The sequence below is a fragment of the Typopeltis vanoorti genome, chromosome 14, assembly GCF_054136105.1.
Source record: "Typopeltis vanoorti isolate ZY-2024b chromosome 14, IOZ_Tvanoo_1.0, whole genome shotgun sequence".
NCBI classification, from domain to species: domain Eukaryota; kingdom Metazoa; phylum Arthropoda; class Arachnida; order Uropygi; family Thelyphonidae; genus Typopeltis; species Typopeltis vanoorti.
The window spans coordinates 13,230,594-13,252,043 of NC_143562.1; the positions used below are offsets into that span (position 1 = coordinate 13,230,594).

General features: G+C 35.6%; 1 protein-coding gene across 10 annotated transcripts in view; it reads left to right on the forward strand.

Annotated features, from left to right (window-relative positions):
• Nucleotides 1–21,450, forward strand: part of LOC150099238 (uncharacterized) — an 825,097-nt gene that overhangs the window by 197,540 nt on the left and 606,107 nt on the right. For all 10 annotated transcript variants that reach the window (XM_090403353.1, XM_090403348.1, XM_090403355.1 and 7 more), the window contains exons 5-7: nucleotides 2,686–2,721; nucleotides 17,883–17,909; nucleotides 18,032–18,067. In XM_090403353.1, coding sequence (XP_090259479.1) covers nucleotides 2,686–2,721; nucleotides 17,883–17,909; nucleotides 18,032–18,067 — 99 coding nt within the window. The remainder of the gene's footprint in view (nucleotides 1–2,685; nucleotides 2,722–17,882; nucleotides 17,910–18,031; nucleotides 18,068–21,450) is intronic.

Genomic DNA, 21,450 nt, shown 5'->3' on the forward strand with positions numbered 1-21,450 from the left:
TGTGGTTAACAAGGGTGTGAGAACTAGATTTTTTGCTTGGAGGGTGGTGAATGAGTGGAATGCATTGCCTGGCTCAGTTGTGAATTCTTCATCTGTAAATGAATTCAAGAAGAGGTATGATAGATATTGTTTTGATAGTTTGGGTCTCCCGTGATGAATCTACTGACTCCATGGAGATACCCATAATAATAATTTTGATGAAGAACTATCTGCCATTACACAGTGTGCAACCAGGCAGAAAGCTTGCAACCCAATTACAGAATTGAAATTAATTGAGAGGTTTTCAGGTAGAATTTGGTTATTAATGGATATCTCCATCACTTTAATTAAAGAATTGTAGAAGAGCAATAGGGAAGAAATTGGATAGTATAGATTTGTAGAACTTCTCAGGAATATCTGGAATATGAACAAATTTCTAACCTGCAGAGTGTCTTTATAGAGGAATCATGTGGATTGTGAACATTTACCCTTCAAACAGAATGACCTTGAGTATGAAACCTGAATGAATGTATTGAATTTAAGTGCTTTTCCTTCCTGCTCAGACTTTCATCCTGAAAATCACACAAACCCGCTAGATGTATACATGCATTTAACAGACATAATATACTGGCCTCATAGCATTAGTCATCATGTGTCCTAGGAGAAAGTGAAATAGGAGAGGGTGATAAAAAGATGGCATGAAACTGTAGTCAACTGTAGAATAAAAATCTTCAGAACTAACCAGATACCACTGGTCCTGAACACAAAAATGTCATTGAGATTAGATGTGATATTCAGTTTGGTCAAGATTATTATGATCTCTTTGCTGGTGAATAGTCGAAGGAGGCATTGAATGTTGTGCATTGGTTTGGAATGGTGATGATAGGAAGAACATTTACTGAGACCGACCATCTGTGTTATATATCATGAAAATTATGGAAACAAGTACTGCATTAGACTAAAACTTTAGTTTAATATAAACCAAAATAAACACTTGACGTTTCGACCTTCACATTAAGGTCTGGAGTATATACATATATACAAAGAAACAAGCTGCACTATAATCTACGTGGTATGCTTAAGTTTTTTTTTTCACCAGAGGTCAGGCCAGTAGTTTTAATGGTTGATCATTAAAACTATCGATCAGTAACTTTGATCAGTGATCAGTAACTTTAGCATACCATGTAGATTGTAGTGCAGCTTGTTTCTTTGTTTATATGTGTATACTCCAGATGACGACCTTAATGTGAATGTCAAAACATCAATTAAACTAAAGTTTTGCTCTAATGCAGTAGTTGTTTCCATAATTTTCATGATGTATTCTGATCATCATGTAAGCGTGAAGGAAAGGAGCATCTGTATTATAATTTGAGAGGTAAGAAGTTAGGAGATGAATTTTTTCTGGGAAACAATGCAATCAAGCCATCCAAGTGAAAACCAGATAGAAGCAAAGTTGAACAAAAGTTGGAACCATGGCAAGGCACCAGAAAGCACCATGGCAAGGCACATGACTGCCGTATTTATTTATTTATTTGTTTTTATGTGACTCTCAGCCATGAAAGGTTGTAAACGTAGAGTACATTAGTATTGTGGGTGAGCCAAGAATTTTTTTTTTATATATTTTATTAATTTATCTATATATATTTTTCTGTTTTTATTCATGTTTTTTTTTTTTTTTAATCTGGTCTAGAACCCTGCTGTAGAGACCATATATTTCAAGTCACTTCAGGCCTCCAATTAGAAGGTCAGTGGTCTGAACTGGGTAATGAAATTCCTCTGCCACCTGAAGATGATCACATGCATCCATGCTCAAGGTTGAATTCAAACCCACAGCTTGTGTTGGTTGGAGAGCAGATATGTTAACTATTTGCAAGATTCCTGCCTTTAGCTCTTTTAAAATTAGTTTTCAATTTGTATTGGTGATATAAATGTATCACTTAAATTATTCTTATAGATAGAGAAGGATTATGGAGATTTTGATGAAACAGAATTGTGATATGTTTGTTTCTTCACTTGTATAGTCTGAGATGAACATTTAAACTGGTAAGGGGACTGAATTTTTCCCTTTTCCATACACATATAAGAATCATTTCAATGATTAATTTATTGCAAATGTTAACATAATCTGAAAACAATAATCCAACGAAGAGAATGAATCAGAGATGCTATATAGAATATCCTACTTCACATTGTTGTAATGCCAGTAAAGAAGTGAATGCGAGCAGTATTCCATAATGCAAAGCACACATCCTTTGAGATGTGATAATTCTATACATCATGGAAGGGCTACAACTCAGGTTGATTGACCTTAATTGAGGTCTTATCAATGGGGGCTAGATCCAAGAAAAATACCAAAGTGCAGTTAATACAGAAATCACGTTTCCCATATACAAGTAGTAAAAAAAGTTAAAAAGTTGAGGGCCTCTTCTGATCTAGCACTGAGTCTTAAGCAACCCTGCATGCATTTGAAAGTCTCAGAATTTGAAAACACACACACACACACACACACCACGATCCTGGATGACTTATCTTTCTTTCATGATCCTTCATTTCAGTGAATAGTTCTTTTTATTTTTGATCTCCACTGCAGTACATCATATAAATAATGCATTTATAATTTAAATATAAAATACACATAATAAATATTTGTCATTAGTTTAGTGTAGTGAAATAATGTCTTTTGATTTTCTTATACTTTTTTCCCAGGGTGCTATTGGCATTGATGGACCAAAGGGTGATCCAGTAAGTAGTTTTCTCTAGAAAAAAATCTCTTAAGATGCAATCTGATGAATTATCTTCAAGAATAATCAAATTGTCAAAATTTATCATTTTTCCTAATTGCTGTTTTAAACAAAGATATTATAATCAAAAAAAAGATTTTATGCTAGTATTCTAGTGTTTAACTTGGTGCATTAATATGCCAATATATGATCATTAAGGATGTGGACATTATATATATAAAAAAAGCATATAGTGTATTCAGAATGTCAAGTATAAACGGAGTTATTGGTTGATTGTGTAAACCGTAATGAACCTAAACCACTATGCATAAAAAGAAAATAAGAAAGTCTGGAGATGAGATATCGGCACTCTGGAAAGTTGATTATTAGGATAAGTTGAAAGAATGTAAATTGCCAAATTTGTTGCTAGGAAGAGAGAATTGGTATGATAGGGTGTTTAAGTTGGTGAAGGGTATTCACACAGTTGATAGATAGGGAAAGAATTAATCTCTGTCTGGAAATTATGTAACATCGTGATGAACAAGAAATGTTGATTACATTTTTTACATGGAAAATGGTGGAATGCATTACTGGAGGGAATTATGTAGAGAGTTTGAATGAGCAATTCTTTGGATGTTCCTCCTGAAGAAAACAAATATCATTCAGAAGAAACCAAATAGCAGTCAAATAAATCAGAAAATCTCTCTCTCTCTCTCACTTTTTTTTTTTTCTTGCAGAAAAACAAAAATCCTTGTTAGGATCTTGGTTCTCGAAATTGGTCAGGATTGGATTTGACATATTGAGGGTGCTGACAAGTCTATCCCTTATCAGAACTTCAGTATTGTCAAATCTTATATTTCTCTCTTCAAGGAACTTCAGACTGCATCAATCCACCTAGCTCTTGTTTTCCTCTGCATTTTCCTGCCATCTTGCTATCAAATGATGATGGCGATGATGGAATGCTTCACAAATCCTGAAATTTCCACGGAACACCTTGGTTATTTTGTAATGTATTAATCAATAATTAATTGTTAATTTAGCTGATTTTTTATTATTAATTAGTAATTGATTATTAATTAATTAAACATAAATTAAACATAAACATCATTAAATTAATTTGTGCTGATTTTCATTGACATATACCATTCTGATCACCAAAAATTCATAATATTATTATAAGTACTTACGAGTGACTGCAGACTTTTTCTCTTGTGTGCTGGTAGTTTTCCCCTCCTTTTGTACATCCTGGAGATCGCTTTGTAGGCTGATGGTGGATGACTCACTATCTGTTACATCACAAACACCTTCAATAAGAGATTTCTTAATACCAAAATTAAACAAGTTCTCTTGTCTATTATTCATATTAAAATTTAAATCTGCAGGCCTATTACTTTTAAAAAATCATGGCACTACGGTTTCGAAACTTTCACCCTACAATACGAACTTGCGAAGAAAGTATTCAGTATTACTAGATTTGAGAACCGGATACAGACTACCTTGATATTCAATTTTAGTGGAAAAATTTTTGTTAAACTTCCTTGCTGATTGGTCACTAACATTTGCAACACAGATGTTATTATTTATTTCAGTTTTGAGAACAGAGGATGCACCGCTCGTTGTAATCGGCTTGCAGGTAATTTTTAATGTCGGTCATAAACAGTGGTATTGTCTTTCCCGATTGTTGAAAGATTTCGATGTGTGAAAAGCAATGATAATTCATGAATATTTTCATGTTTAAAAATATGCTGCTTGGTCACTAACATTTGCTACACAGATGTCATTTCCTTCAGTTTTGAAAACAGAGGATATGCCGCCCATTGTTATAATCCACTTGCAGACAATTTTTATGACTGGTCATAAACAGCGGTACTCCTTTTCTCAAATGTTGAAAGGTTTTGATGTGTGAAAATTAACGATACACAGATGTTATTATGCGTTCTGGATCTGAGCTTTTCGACATATTCATGAATATTATTCTCCTCAGAATATTTCCACTATAAAATATTTATTCATGAAAAATGCTTAGAAAACTAAAATGACAAATTCCAGGAAAACTTCTCATGGAATACTTATTCACCTTCCTTCACTTAACAAATAGCAAGTTTGTTTTGTTATTTTTTGTTTTTTTTTGTTAAGTGACCATACCACTTTTTATTATCTTTGCTCATGCATTCTTGAATGCTAACAATGTTAAGTTTCTTCCTAATGACTTTGTTTTTTATTAGTGATTCTTCCGTTGATGTCATCTGTTTTCATTTTTCTATTTTTCAGAACTTGTACATCTGTTGTTTCCAGTCTTTGATCAAATGCTTTATTTCTAACCAAACACTCAGATCATCAGTAAGTTAAAATCGGTTTGACCACTGTCTTTTATGCTGTTAGTTTAGTGTTTCTAATTTCTCTCTTTTGCTATACACATTTATTCAGCTGGTTTCCCATCATACCACCTTTGCTTATTTTGTTATTCATTTCCATATTTAATTTGGCAGTCTGCACTAAAAATCATGCTTAAATAATACAAATATTTCACTTGTTTTATAGGTTCTCCATTGAGAATGCAGTTGAAGTTTTCTGTGTTCCTGCCTGTTTTCATAGTTTTGGACTTTTAATGCTGATTTTCATGTCACATTTGTTACAGCAGTCATTTAATTTAGTTAGCATATTCTACAAGCATGTACTGCATTTATTTAAAGAGTATAACATTTTATGCATAAAGAGCTAAGATTAACACCTCAAATTTTGATATCACACTTATTGCTTGCTATTTTCTTTCATACTGTGATCCATGTAAATGATGAATAACAGCAGAGGTAGTGGGAACTCCTTTCTCACACCTGATTTAACATGAAACCATCTTCTTGTACCTCTTTCAATTATAACAGGTCACTTACAACTTAAAAATAGAGTATGTATTGTTCTTTTTTTAAGGTTCAATTTATGCCAAATATTAGTAGTGTTCTGGATGGATTTGCCATGTCATAAGTTTTTACCAAATTTGCAAAATTTAATTACAGATCCTTGTTATATTCTCAGGATTTCTGAACTATTTGTTGTAAAATGAAAATCTGATGCTGATAATCTCTGTTTGACCTGACCTCAGCTTGTTCTTCAAGTTTCTCTTCCACCAGTTTTCTCAGCCTCTTTTTATTATTATTATTATTATTATTATTATTACGGGTATCTCCATGGAGTCAGTAGACTCATCGCGGGAGACCCAAACTAGCAAAACAATATCTGTCATATCTCTTCTTGAATTCATTTACAGATGAAGAGCTCACAACAAAGTCAGGCAATGAATTCCACTCATTCACCACCCTCCAGGCAAAAAACCTTGTTCTGACACCTTTGTTAACCACTCTCTTCTTTAATTTCCAGAGATGACCTCTTGTTCTTGATTCACTATCACACAGCTGAAACATTTCCCCTGCATCAATCCTATAAAAACCTTTTAGTAATTTGAATGTTTCTATCATATCCCCTCTTCTTCGCCTATCAGCCAATCTCTGCAATCCACAAGCTCTCAATCTATCAATGTAGGGAGCATTTTTTATATCACTCACCAACTTGGTCACTCTTCTCTGAACCCTCTCCACAGTCTCCTCATCTCCAAGGAATCCAGGTGACCAGACCTGAGCACAGTAATCCAAATGTGGAAGTATCAATGCTTTATAAAGGGGAATAATAACCTCTTTATCTCTGGATGTCAGTGTGTTCCTCAACAACCAAGTAATCCTATGTGCAATCTTGGACACCTTAGCAATGTGTCCTCTGAACTTCATCTCCTTATCTACCAATACCCCTAAGTCCCTAGCCTCATCAATCTCTTGGAGTACCTTTCCATCTATGTAGTACACAGCTGGTAATCTTTTAATCCCAAAATGCAAGACTTTACACTTTTCCACATTGAACCGACATCCATTTTCTTTTGCCCATTTTACCAGCTTATTTAAATCCTCCTGCAAACTTTCAACATCAGCTTGATTTTTTATTGCACTACACAACTTTGCATCATCAGCAAACAACTGAATATCTCGCTTTAAGCCGTTTCCTATATCATTTATATACAAATTAAACAACATTGGCCCAAGTACAGAGCCCTGAGGCACACCACTGGTCACCTGCCTCATTCTGGACTCGGCTCCTCCATACACCACCTTATGGTATCTCTCCCTGAGCCATTCTCCTATCCATATCACCAATTTAATATCCATTCCCATCTGCTCCAATTTGCGTAACAGTGTTCTATGGGGTATCCTGTCAAAAGCCTTAGCAAAATCCAGAAGTACCACTGTGTAGCCAGTTCCTTTGTCCAACTCTGATGTTATTCTATTATGGATAGTTAATAGATTGCTAAGGCAGGATCTACCTTTAACAAAACCATGTTGGCCTCTATAGAGTATCATATCCTGATCCACCCATTCTTGAATTTTGTCTTTAACCAACTTTTCCAATACTTTTACCACTACTGAGATGGTGATTGGTCTGTAATTCAATACTGCAGTTTTAGAGCCACCCTTATGCAAAGGAACCACTTTGCCTAACTTCCACTCCCTAGGGACCATACCAGAGTTCAAACTTAAATTAAATATCCAGGTAAGAGGGGTTGACAATTCATTTGCACATTCACGCAACACCCGAGCTGATATTCCATCTAAGCCTACCGCAGTGTTTGCATTTAAGTTTCGCAATATATTTAATACCTCTGATTCTTTAGCTTCAATTCTCACATTAGGTATTGCTATAGGTATAGAGATATTTTCACTTGGGTGATAGACTTTTGAGAAGTGATCACTCAGTAACTCGACTATTACATCTGATTTTGTCACCTCAATACCATCAGCACCCACTAAGGTTATCCTTCCGAAGTCATTCTTCCTCTTACTTGCCACATAGCGGAAGAACTCTTTGGGATTACCCTTGATCTCTTTGGCTAAGGTCTTCTCATAATCTGATTTAGCTTTTCTTACTATGCTGGTAACCTTCCTAGCTTGAGCCTTGTACTGCTCATGGGTGTCCTGATCGCCCTTCTCCTTGTAAATTCTCCATAACATTTTCTTTTTTTGTAGTTCAAGCTTGATACTACTGCTCATCCATCTAATGCCTGCCTTGTTTGACCTCCTGACCATGGGGACACAATCTGATATTGCTTTCCTCAGATACCCACTGATTTTATCCCAAGCACTGCTAACATCTTTCCCTTGCAATATGTTCTGCCATGGGATGGCTGCAAGCTCACTCCGAAGCTTGTTATAATTGCCTAACCTGTAGTTTCGTACATACCCCTTCTTAATAGAAAAATCCACAGATTTTGCAACCTCCCAAGTCAATACCACATGATCGCTTTCACCAACTGGAGGTAACGAGGTCACCTTACTTATGCATATAACCTCTGAACCAATAACCAGGTCCAACACTCTCACACCACGTGTCCCTTCAGTTACGTGCTGTTTCAAGTAATTATCTCGTAGCAGATGTATGAACTCCATTTCCTTTTTGCTACGTGATATTTCCTCCTTCCAATTGATATCACCATAATTAAAATCCCCCATAATAATCACTAAGCCTTCACTCATTGCACTAAGTTGCTGATGCATGAATTCAATATCTCCCCCTGTACTCCCTGGCCTATAGCAGCATCCAACTGTATATTTGGTTGCGTTGGTCACTATTTCGCACCAGACTGCCTCAAAATATTTGTAAATCTTCAATAATAATAGTATTTTCAAGTTGCACGGGAGATATCACGAAGTATAGGCATAAAATTATTTTTAATTTATTATTCATATTATAAAATGTATTATTTAAATAATTAAAACTATGGGACATGTGCCATGTAAGTATGGTCAACCTTTTATGGGCCACCAAAAATGCATGTTTGGGCCGCATTTGGCCCACCAACCCCTGCTCTGAGCTATTTTACCAACTTTTGCAGTATATGCTTATGTGTTACCTGGAATACATAGTAGAGAAATCCCTCTCTTATTTTCATATTCTATTTGCAGGAGCTTCTGAGAAAGACATTATGAAAGAGATATACCCTCAACAGCATGAGAAATATAAGGTGCAGGCTAGGAAGATGATGAGTGTAATAAGGAAAAAGAAATTGACATATGAAAAGAGATTGGCTGAAGCAGTAATTAAGCTGGTAGTTGCTAGCAGTAGGGATGGATATGTAAGGCTGACTTTAGTTGCTGAAGATATAGTGGAAATGTTCTTTTGATAGCATATTTCATATAGGGGGAGGGGAGTTAAGAGTGGAAAGAGGACAGAAGATTGACAGTTCAAGAATGGGAAGTATTTAGAATATTAAATAACCTTGATGCTAATAAGACTGTGGGTTTGGATTGGATATCACCATATATACTACAGGAATGTGCAAAAGAGCTGGCAATGCCCTTGGTTGCTTAACAGAAGTCTGGCAACAGGAACAATCAGAAGAGGGAAAAATAGTTCTAGTGCATGATGGAGCATCTTTTTTAGGAACATTCATGCTCTGCAGTATCATACTATGGGCCAGTATATATATATATATATATATATATATATATATATATATATCAGATGTAGTGCTGAAGGTGTTAGAGAGGCTGGTTAGAGACAGAATACAAACCTGGATTGAAGAGAATGGAAATCTTTTGAGAGAGAGAGAGAGAGCAGCGTTGTTTTGTTATAGCATGCATTAGTGACTTAATTACATTTTATAGTAGGATGATGAGTGTATTGGACAGAGGAGATGCCTATACCATGATTTATCTAGATTTTAATAAAGCATTTGATCGAGTACTTCATGATAAACTCCTATTAAAATTGAGCAGGATGGGAATGGATAGTCATTTGTTAGCTTGATTACAGGGATGGTTGACTGATAGTAGCCAACAAGTTGTATATGAAGGTGCAGTTCTCAAAAAAGTAAGGTGACAAGTGGGGTACCATAGGGTTCTATTTTGGAACCACTGTTGTTTAATTTATGTATCAATGATATAGTTCACAGTGTGTAAGGAGATATTCAATTGTTTGCAGATGATGCTAAATTAGGAAGAGCAATGTCACAAAGTTCTAATGTTATTGTTATGGGATGATTTGAATAGGCTGGTGTTTCAGGCTGAAAAATAAGGATGTCATTTCAATGTTTCTAAATGTAAAGTTATGCAGTTGGCCAGAGTGAAGGAGCTTTGCTTCAGGAAGTGGAAGAGGTATGGGATCTGGGGATCTTGGTGGATAGGGAGCTGAAATTCAGCAGCCATATTGTAAATGTTGTAAGGGTTACCTAAAAATTTACTGCTAGGCATCATTTGAATTTCTCTGGACAGATCTGATCACCTAGCTATAGATGACTAGTGTGATAAGGAAACATTGGAGAATGCAGAGGCAAATAGCTAAGACTGTATTAGGACTCTGGAAAAAAAAATAAATTGAATAATAACTTAAATCCATTTCTTGAGATTATGTATATATAATGTACATTTTGTTTTCAGATAAATTAAACTTCCTCAACAAAACATAAATTGATACTCATAAGTACATTGTAATCACATTTTTTTTTATTCATTTGATTTATATTACCATTTCAAAATGTTCTTTTAATAATGATTGCTAATTAGTTTACATAATAGATGATGATGCATTTATTATTATTATTCAGGCCTCCATGGAGTCAAAAGACTCATCGTAGGAGGTTCTTTCTAAGAAACACAAGTCTGTCAAGACTCATCGAGGGAGGTCCATCCTAGGAAACACAAAGTCTGTCAAGACTCATCGAGGGAAGTCCCTCCTAGGAAACACAAAGTCTATCATACCACTCCTTAAATGCATTGACCGTTTTCGCTCTCACCACTCCATCAGGCAATGCATTCCATGGTTCAACCACCCTCCACGCAAAGAAACCACTCCTCACCCTCTTGCTCACAGTTTCCTTTCGTAACTTCCAGGGATGGCCTCCTGTCATCACTCCTTCCTGCTGTTCAACCAAGCGAAAGAACTCCTCAGTGTCAACCCTGTAACCACCTCTCGACAGTTTAAAAGTCTCAATCATATCACCTCTTCTTCTTCTATCCACCAAACTATGCGGTCCACATTCCCTCAGCCGATCCTCATAACTAACATTGTACAGTCCTGATACCATCTTTGTTATCCGCCTTTGTACCCTTTCCACAGTTAATTTATCCCCTTCAATATTGTTCTTAGATCTGGGGACCAGATCTAAGAACAATAGTCTTATACAATGTTCTTAGACCAGATCTAAGAACATTGTATAAGATCAGAGACTGTCTTATACAATGGAATGATAACCATTTTATCTCTGCAGGTCAGTGTCCTTCTCATTATAGCAGCAATCCTCTGTGTTACCTTCACTACCTTTGTAATATGTCCCCTAAATTTCAGGTTTCTATCAATCATCAAACCCAGATCTCTTGTCTCTCCTACTTCCTCTAATTTAACTCCTCCCATAGAGTATGCAGCATCATATCGATGTGTCCCAAACCTCAAGACCTTACATTTTGCTGCATTAAACTGATACCCCCATTTTGCCCATCTATCTCGCTCATTCAAATCCTCTTGCAGAGCTACCACATCTGCACTATTACTGATAATCCTTCCCAGCTTCCATCATCCGCAAACAACCGAATATCCCCTTGCAATCCATGGACAATGTCATTGATATAAAGGGTAAACAATATAGGTCCCAGTACTGACCCCTGTGGAACCCCACTTGTAATTTTTTGCCTCTTTGATATTGCTCCACCATACACAACTCTCTGATACCTATCGGACAGCCAATCCTGAATCCAGTTGACCAATGTGACCAATTTTTTTAGGAACATTCACACTTAATACTGGGATAGCATCTCCTATAGATTTCAGAAGCATAGCATTTCATTTTTGTATATTCCCAATGATGACACGAGAATTTTGCAGGAATACTACATATGAAGATAAACTCTCTCTCTTAACTGTGGGTAGCAAAATGAGTGGATCAGTGCAACTGATTGCTTGGTCAACATATCCTAATAAATAGGACTTCTAATCAGACAATTGAACAAGTTCTGGAACAGAAAAGCCTTATTTTCCTAGAGCTACTTTTTGTATGAAGAACTTTAGCTAATGTATATCCTGCTGGAAGTTGCCATCACATGACAGTAAGTAACGGAGTTATCTGGGTTCACCAGGAATCAATAGTGATACACATTGGCTGTTGTTCAAAAAAAATTTTTTTTTGTGTTTCACAGAAAAGAAAACTGATAATTCTTGTTACATATTGCTACTTTGTGGAAGGATTGTGGAAGTTTTATATATAATCATACGAAGATAAATAAAATAGTCAACAGGAAAAGATGTGAATACTATCCATTATATGATTGTATTCAGAATTCAATCAGTCTAGTCTTTACACATAGGATTCTGTGGAAAAAAAACAAAAAGCTATGCTCTATCACAGTAAATTCAGAAAAGAAAGACTGTTTTTGGAATCTGCAGCTGTCCTCAGAAGTCAATCGAATTTAAATAAATATGGATGCAAGAAACTTCCCAAAATTTGAGAAAAATTAATTCTCAGGAATCCCAATTTACAACCAAGGCTTCTACAAATGCCCATATAGGGCACATCACCCAGTAGGACTTTAGTGTTATATTCACATGTTTTACTTAGTACTGTATTGTCTTTTTGTGTATGTGTCACAAGTGTTAGTTTGTACTCCTTGAAGATGTCTCAGCGACTGAGATGAAATACTGGAAGAATTAAAATAATTTTTAATCCTTTCTCAGTACTGTTAATACTTCATTAAACCTCCAACATGATGTCCTCCCAGCATTTAAACCTTAATACACTAATAGTGACATATTCCTGTCACTGTTGTTGTAGTTTTCTGTTTGTTGATAACAGAAACCATAATGCTGTTCAAACAACCAAGGATATGATGTATAGAGCCACCTTTGCATAAAGGTGGCTCCAAAACAGAGGTAGCAAACTACAGACCAATTAATATATTGGGATGGTTGTTCAAGTATTGGAAAAGTTGGTGAAAAGTAAAATACAACAGTGGGTGGATACTCTATAGTGAGAAGCATGGCTTTGTAAAGGGTAGGTCCTGTCTCAGTAACTTATTCACATTTTATAATAAAGTGACAGCACAATTGGATAAAGGTAATGGTTATACCATGATACTGCTTGACTTTGCCAAGGCATTTGACAGAATACCACATAGAAAACTATTACAAAAAATGGAGAGGATGGGATGGATATGAGGCTAGTAGCATGGATAGGGGGATGTCTGACAGACAGACACTAGAGAGTAGTATATGGTGGAATGAAGTCTAAGAGAATGAGGTGACTAGTGGTACCTCAGGGTTTGGTACTAGGGCACTACTCTTTAATTTTATATCAATGACATAGTGAAAGATTTAAGAGGGGATATTCTGTTGTTTGCTGATAATGCAAAACTGAGGAGAGCAATAGTTGATAAAGGTAATGTATCCTGCAGGATGATTTAAATAAATTGGCATTGTGGGCAAGGAATAATGATTGTCAATTTAATGTTGCAAAATGTAAGGTTATGCACTTTGGGTTGAAAAGGTTGCATATGGGGTATCATATTGATAGTATTGGTTTGCAGGAAATTGACGAGGCTAGGGACTTTAAAATAATGGTGGACAAAGAGTTAAAGTTCAGAGGGTATATTGCAAAAGTTCGTAAAATAGCTCAATGAATTACTTGGATGTTGGAAAGCACACTAACAGGTAAAGATAAGGAAGTTATTATCCCTCTTTATAAGGCTATGTTTCGCCACATCTTGACTACCTCACAGATTTGGTTACTTGGGTTTCTTGGAGACCAGGAGGTGGTTGAAAAGATTCAGAGACAAGTGACCAAGATAGTGAAACACAGACAGGTCTGTGGAATACTCGTTACGAGGATAGGTTGAAGGTTTGTGGGTTATAAAGTTTAGTTGATAAGCAGAAAATAAGGGACATGATAGAAATTTTTAAGATATTAAAGGGTTTTATAAAATTGATGCAAGTGAAATTTTTCAATATATGACAACTAGTCAAATAGTGAGAGAACTAGGGGCCATCTGTGGAAGTTGTGTAAGAGTGCGGTTAGTAGGGGTGTGCGGATCAGATTTTTTGCATGGAGAGTTGTGAGTGAGTGGAATGGATTGCTAGAATTGGTTGTGAGTTCCCTGACAATGAATGGATTCAAGGAGAGGTATGATAGGATTTGTGTGTATGATGGTTGATTTGGGTCTCTTGCAATGAGTCTTCAGAACCTGTGGAGATGCTGTAACTAATAATAATAGTGCTGCATGATATGTTGCTGAATGGAGTTTTGCTGAGATATAATTTTGTAATTTGAATTTCTAGAAGAAAATTGTATTTTCTTCAACTGCAAACTTTGCCTCCCCTTTCCTTTAATTTTGGCCATCTATTGCTTTCTGATGACATGTAATTTTTCAAGGATTGTTTCTTTGCTTTTTTCTTGTAAACAATGTTTTTTGTTTGTGGAAAATTAATAAATTGACACCAAGTCCTGCACAAATGGAATGGTAGAGAAAACTTCCACATTTTTTTTCTTTCTTGAAACTGTAGTGTTTCCTTAACTATATTTATAATATATTTTCAAAAATTCAGATACTCGTGTCCATTTTTTAAAAAAAATTTATTTTATTTTATTTTTGCAATATCAATGCAACACATGAGAATTACCAACACCTGTAACATGATGGTGGATGCAAGTGATTACAGAGAGAAAGGAATTTATGTTTCTTGAAGAGTTGGGATTATATTCATTGGGAAAAATGGTATGGGGACAACCATTTCAAAGGACACAGGTATATGGAAAGAAACACTATTATACAATCTGTTGCTTTTATTGATAAAATAACATCGTAGCAAGACTATGTAATTTTTCTAACACTTCATGTAGTAGAGTTACTGATTGGTCCAGTTAAATGGGATTGTGTCCCAAACAAAACAAATTCTTGTTATATTCTCATTTTGTTTTTGTTCTTCCAAACCTTCTTCTAGTGTTTAATTTGTGTATTTTTTTAATGTGATTCCTACTCACAAAAGGTTATAAGCCTATGTACATTACTATGAGTGGGATAAGGACTTTTTGTTTATTTTTTTATTCATTTTATAATTTTTTTCCTATTTTTATTTACATACACTTTATTACATTAAACTGTTAGAGCCATTTTATGTAAAGTGGTGAGGGAATTGTCAGTGCCCTTGACCATATTGTTTAATCTAAGTCTCAGCTCAGGGTTAGTCCCGAGGGGGATGGAAAGAGAAGAAAATAGTTCCATTGCATAAAGGAGGCTCCAAGACAGATGTTGCAAATTACCAACTGATCAGCATATCAGGAGTTGTTGTCCAAGTATTGGAGAAGTTGGTCAAGAGCAAAATACAGGAATGGATAGATAGAAATGGGATACTGTATGGGGAGGCAGCATGGTTTTGTGAAAGGTAGGTCATGCCTCAGTAACTTTCTCATGTTTTATAATGCAGTGGCAGCTGAGTTGGATAAAGGTAATGGAGTTTACACTGATACTGCTGGACTTTGCAAAGGCTTTTGACAGGATACCACGTGGAATTCTAATCAGTCAACTGCAGCACATGGGGATGGATACAGAGTTGGTGAGATGGATAGGAGGGTGGTTGATGGAGATATATCAGAGAGTAGTTCATTCAGGAGTAGAGTCCAAAAGAAGGCCTGTGACTAATAGAGTGCCACAGGGATCTGTTTTTTGGACTGTTAGTGTTTAATTTGTTCATTAATTAAATAGGAAAGGATATGAGAGGAACTGTTCAGTTATTTGCCAATGATTCAAAATTGGGTAGAGCAATAGTTAATACAAATGATGTCAAAATTTGCAGGATGATTTGAATAGATTGGCAGACTGGGTAAAGGAGAATGGATGTCAGTTTAATGTGGCAAAGTGTAAGGTTATGCATTTTGGGGTGAAAAGATTACCGGCTGTATACCACATTGGTGGAACTGTACTCCAGGATATTGATGAAACCAGAGACTTGGGAGCGTTAGTGGATAGGGAGTTAAAGTTTAGGGGACACATAGCAAAAGTGGCTAAAACAGTTCATCAGATGATCACTTGGTTACAGAAGAATACTTTGACGAGTAGAGACAAGCAGGTTATTGTTCCCCTATATCGAGCCTTGATAAGAACCCATCTTGACTACTGTGCACAGATCTGGGCACCAGGGTTTCTTGGTGATGAGGAGGGGGTGGAGTGGATCCAGAGGTTAATGACTAAGGTGGTAGCAGGTCTATAGAATGATGAACTTTATGAGAAAAGGTTGAAGATTTCTGCATTACAGAAATTGGTTGATAGGTGGAAAAGGTGATATGATTGAGAGATACAAATTACTGAGGGGTTTTTACAAGATTAATTCAGAGGAAACTTTTCAGAACAGGTGTGTCAGTGAGAGAACTAGGGGCCATCTATGAAAACTGAGTAAGAGTGTAGTTAGCAAGGGTTTTTTGCTTGGAGAGCGGTGAATGAGTGGAATAAGTTGCCAGAGTCTGTAGTGGGTGCCATGTCTATGAATGAGTTCAAAGCAAAGCATGATAGATACTGCACAAATGTTGGATAGTTCTTGACATAGTTTAGGGCTTCCCTCGATGAGTCTAAGGACTCCTTGGAGTTTCCCGTAATAATAATTCTCCTTTCCCCATAATCCCAGTCTATTGAAATCATCTTGCATAGTCTGTTGCTCTGCCCATTTTCGTATCATCAGCAAACGGCTCAATATTTTCGTTTAGATCATTTCTTATATCATTAATGTACAAATTAAACAGTAGTGACCTGAGTTGAAAGCCATGTTGCACACTGCTACTCACATGCTTTCTCCTGGACTCTACCCTTTCATAAACTTCTCTCTGATATCCATTAGCTACCTGCTTATCCACATCGCCAGCTTCACATTCATATTCATTTGCCTCAGTCTGTGTAATGGAGTTGTATTACAACATAGAGCCCTGTCAAATGCCTTTGCAAAATCCAGCAGTGTCATGTGTAGCCATTCCCTTTATCCAACTCAATTGTCAATTTATTATAAAAAGTGAGTAAATTACTGATACATGACCTACCCTCAACAGAATCTTGCTGCTTCCTATACTACATTATGTTCATAACCACCCATTCCCGAGTTTTCCTCTTAACAGTATGAGTTTTTACTTTATTTTCATACACTATTTCTCAACATAATCTCCTTTTTTTTAAATACATTTTCTCTGCTGCATAACAAGCTGCTATCTCTAAAAACTCTTCAAGTTGTTTTTTTTGGAATAATTTTCTCATCTGTTTTGACCTATTCATCGCTTTCAAAATGGATACTCTTGATATTATCTTAAATATAAGAAATAGCCCAAAGTCTGATGTTGCAAGTCCAGGCTGTTCCTCAACTTCAAATACAATCTCTTCGATTGCTGTTGAAGTAAATGAAGTTGTGGAACATCCTCACTATAGCCTAGACCTGGCTTCAATGGACTTCCAGTTATTTCCTAAATCAAAGACAAATATTATTTTGAAAATGGTGAACATATTGAAGAGATGAGAAAATGGTTCTGAAAACAACCTGAAAGGTTTTGCTATGACAACTTTGAAAAACTTGTTATGTGGTGGAGAAAATATGTTGAAAGGAAGGAAGATTATGTTCAGAAAGTGTATGAAAATAAAGTAGCAGCTTTGAAAACTTGTGCTTTTGTTTTTGTTCATTTTACTGGCATATGTCTTTTTGAGTACAGTGCTATGACAATGGAGGCATTACTTTTGCAATATCACTCTTAAGATAATAAAATGAAGTTTTTACAGATGTTCTATGAGGAAAGTATAAAGTAGTAAAACAGGTATAAATTGTATGTGCTTGTATTTTTATGTTTCTAATTTTTTTTCATTTCTTATTTGTGGCTCTTTTCTAATGTTGCATTTGCTATATCTAATCCATGGATGTGATATGATATATATATATATATATATATGATAACATTATGTAATCTAATATATTATGTTAATAGAAAGCTAAATTGAAATAAACTGATGTGGTTATACTATTATAAATCCCATAAAATTTATTGACTTTTGCACAATAACTTTCCTTATTGTTTTAAACATTATTTCATTTTTATTGAATTTATGATGTGTCTAATATTTTTGCTTTTTCTTTTAGGGTGATAAGGGTGACAAAGGAGTTAAGGTATAGTTCTGTGTTTGTATTCATGCACGTAATATATCCTTAAATGCATTATTTTTTTCTTTTGGTCTAATAAACTAAGTCAGTTTTAATAATTTGTTTACTATCTTGTTTTTCATTTCTAGGGAGAAACAAATGTTGACTTATTTACCACTACAAAGGTAAGTAGCAAAAGTAAACATTAACAGAAATACAAAGTTTAATGTTACCTCTGTGATAATATATCGTGAAGAAGGCAGATACCGTTTAAAATGCTCTGTCATACCAGATTATGATAAACAATTAACAAGATACATATTTTACTCCATATATAAAACATGTCAAACCCTTCACTGTTATTTAATTTATTATTCTCATCATATTAAAAAATACTTTTAATTAATCACTTTCTCTGTACATTAATAACAGTTTTACTGACCTTGATTACCTAAATTGATTACAAGTTGTGATATATTCTTAGAAACATATCATAAGAAGCTTAGATTTAATTTTTTGTACTTGAAATAGTATAAATCTGTAATTGTATAATTCAGGATTTTTCAATACTGTAAAATCTTTTTTCGGGCATTATTAAGTGCATTAACCCACTTATCTTGGTGTGGGTCTTTTTCCTATCCTCCTGGCATCAAATAATCAAGAGAATTAGAGGTAGTTGTGAGGAGAAATTATCTAAGTGGACATAAGGAGCCTGTGAGGGCAAATATCAGGAGGTTATCGAGAAGAGTGAAAGAAAACAATGTAGTACCTTTCCGAGGTATGACAATTAGTTGAGACAGAGAGCCAAAATCATGAATAGTATGCTAGCAGACGTGTGAGAAGAAGGGAGTACAGTTTGGTATGGCATGTATTTGATGGAAGAATGGAATAATACAGTCATGATGGGTTGCATCTGAATAGCTTTGGAGTGAGTGCACAGGAAAAAGTGTTGCTAGATGGAAGTACAGTGTGTGTGATGCATGCAAGAGATCAGAAGCAAGAGATGAAGTGAAAAATCAGGAGAGTGGTATTGAAGAGACAGAAGTGCTTGGCAGTGGTAGTGTGAGAGATGAAGAGAGAGAGAACAGGAATGCAGGAGGAATAGGGAAATGTGGGGGGGGGGATGGGTGAACAGGGAGACATGGTATATAGAGAGAGTGGGGTTGAAAGTGGCAGTGAATGTGTATATGAAGATGGAGTATATTTTGATATGCATGATGAAGTTGAGATTGAGCAGATATATGTGGTAAATAGTGATAAAGGTGATTGGGAAAGGGCAGGTGTGGTAGGGAAATCACAGCCAACAAATGGTTTGGATAAGACTGGTTATAGATCTAAAAATGAACTACTGTTTTTTTTTTACAAATGACAAAAGTATCAGAAATAAGGTGAATTGGTTTCACTGATTGAGTTTATTTGCCCCAAAATCATTGGAAAAAGTGAAACATGGTTAAATGAAGATGATATCCTAATGGGAATAGAAATGGAAGGATACAGTATTTTTTGCAAGGATAGAAAGGACAAGAAGGGAGGAGGAATAATGTCCACATAAGGTAGACATGAAAGAGGGAAATAGTGGCAATGGTTATGAGGCAGTATGGTGTAATGTGGAGTTCGACAGGAAGACATATTTAGTTGGATGTTGCTGTAGGCCAAGGAATGTGGAGAGTGGTGATGAAGAAATGTAAAAACAACTTGGATTAGTGAACCAAGGAAAAGTAATTATTATGGGTGATTTTAATTATGGCAGTATAAATTGGAATGAAGAGATAGCATTTGGGAATAAGGATAATGAATTTCTTAAGTTCTTGAGAGAAAACTATCTCAGGTAGCATGTACAGGAGGGTACACTAGGATCGACAGTTTTAGATCTGATCATTTCATTAGAGAATGTACTAGTGAGTGGAGTTTCACACTTTCCTCCATTTTGTGAGAGTTATCACGAAGTGATTACCTGGGTTGTGGCTTGCCTTATGCAGACTTCTGTGAGGAAAGGATATATGTGGAATTTTAAGGCTCGTGATTATGACAAACTTAGGAAACAACTTGGAGCTATAGCATGGAATGAGGAATTCAGCAGTAAGGAAATAAATGCTGCTTTAGAACTGACAAAGAAATACATAACAGCATCAATGTGTAAATGTATTCTGAAGGCTAAAAGGCTGAATAAGGTATGTGTAAAATGGATGGATGAGGGGGCTTAAGCATGAAATCTGGAAGAATAAGGTATTTTGGAGACAGTACAAGATGACTAATGGTAATAATCAGTTATATGACAAGTATAAAGAACAAGCTAGGAGAGTGACTCAGTTAGTAAGGAAAACAAAAGTGCATTATGAGCAGAAATCGGCAGATCAGGTGAAGAAAAACCCTTGACAGTTTTTTAGATTATGTGCAAGTAGAAGGAAGAATGGTCATGGTAAGATGCCGTTAATGGATGAAAATGGTAGAATGGTAACTGTTGCAGAAAACATTGTTGAGGTATTCAGTGATCAATTTATAACGGTGTTTCACTCCAATCAGGGTGGAATCATGAGGAACTTAAGTGTAGAGGACATATGAGAGGATGACTTAATTGTGAGTGAGCAGGAGATATTTGAGGAAATAAATAATCTATCTTGATGTCAATAAGGCAATAGCATTTGATGACATGTCACCATGTGTCTTAAGGGAATGTTCCAGGGAATTGGCAGTTACATTGGCCTGCCCGTTTAATAAGAGTCTTACAACAGCACAGGTTCCAAGGGAGTGGAAGGAGTGTAAAATTGTTTCACTGCATAAAGGTGGTGATAAGGCTGTAGCTTCAAATTATAGGCCAATCTGTATATCTGGAGTTGTGGTGAGGGTACTGGAGAGATTGGTGAGAAGTAGGATACAGAAATGGGTTGATAACAGCTGTATTCTCTGCGGTTATCAGCATGGGTTTGTTAAAGGGACAGCATGTTTTACTAACTTATTTATGTACTATAACAAGATGACAAATAACTTGGACAGGGAAAATGCATATACATTGGTTTACTTTGATTTTGCAAAAGCTTTTGATAGACTGCCACACAACAAGCTGCTAATCAAATCAAATAAAAATTAATTAATTAATGAAATCAAATAAAAATTGATTTACTCCCCAATGTTAGGTTTCTTTCTAATTTGTTCATTTTTAATATGACCCCATTGATACCATCTTACTATCTGTTTACTTCATTTTTCTCAGAATTATCATATCTGTGGTCTTGACTCAACTATTTCTTTCTACTCCTCAGATTTGTAATTTAATAATAGGTATCTCCATAGAGTCGGAAGATTCACGAATGGGAGATTTGTTATTTACACGATACATATCATACCTCTCCTTAAAATCATTCACTGACGAAACACCACAACTATCTCTGCAACCCATTCCACCTACTCACTATCCTCCAAGCAAAAAATCTAGTCCTATACCCTTGCTAACCACACTTTTACACAATTTTCGTGGAAGACTTCTTATTCTCTCTCTTCCTGCCATTTACCAAAAAAAAGATTTTTCAATGTTGGAAAAACAGAGATACTGTTGATTGAAGAAGCAGAA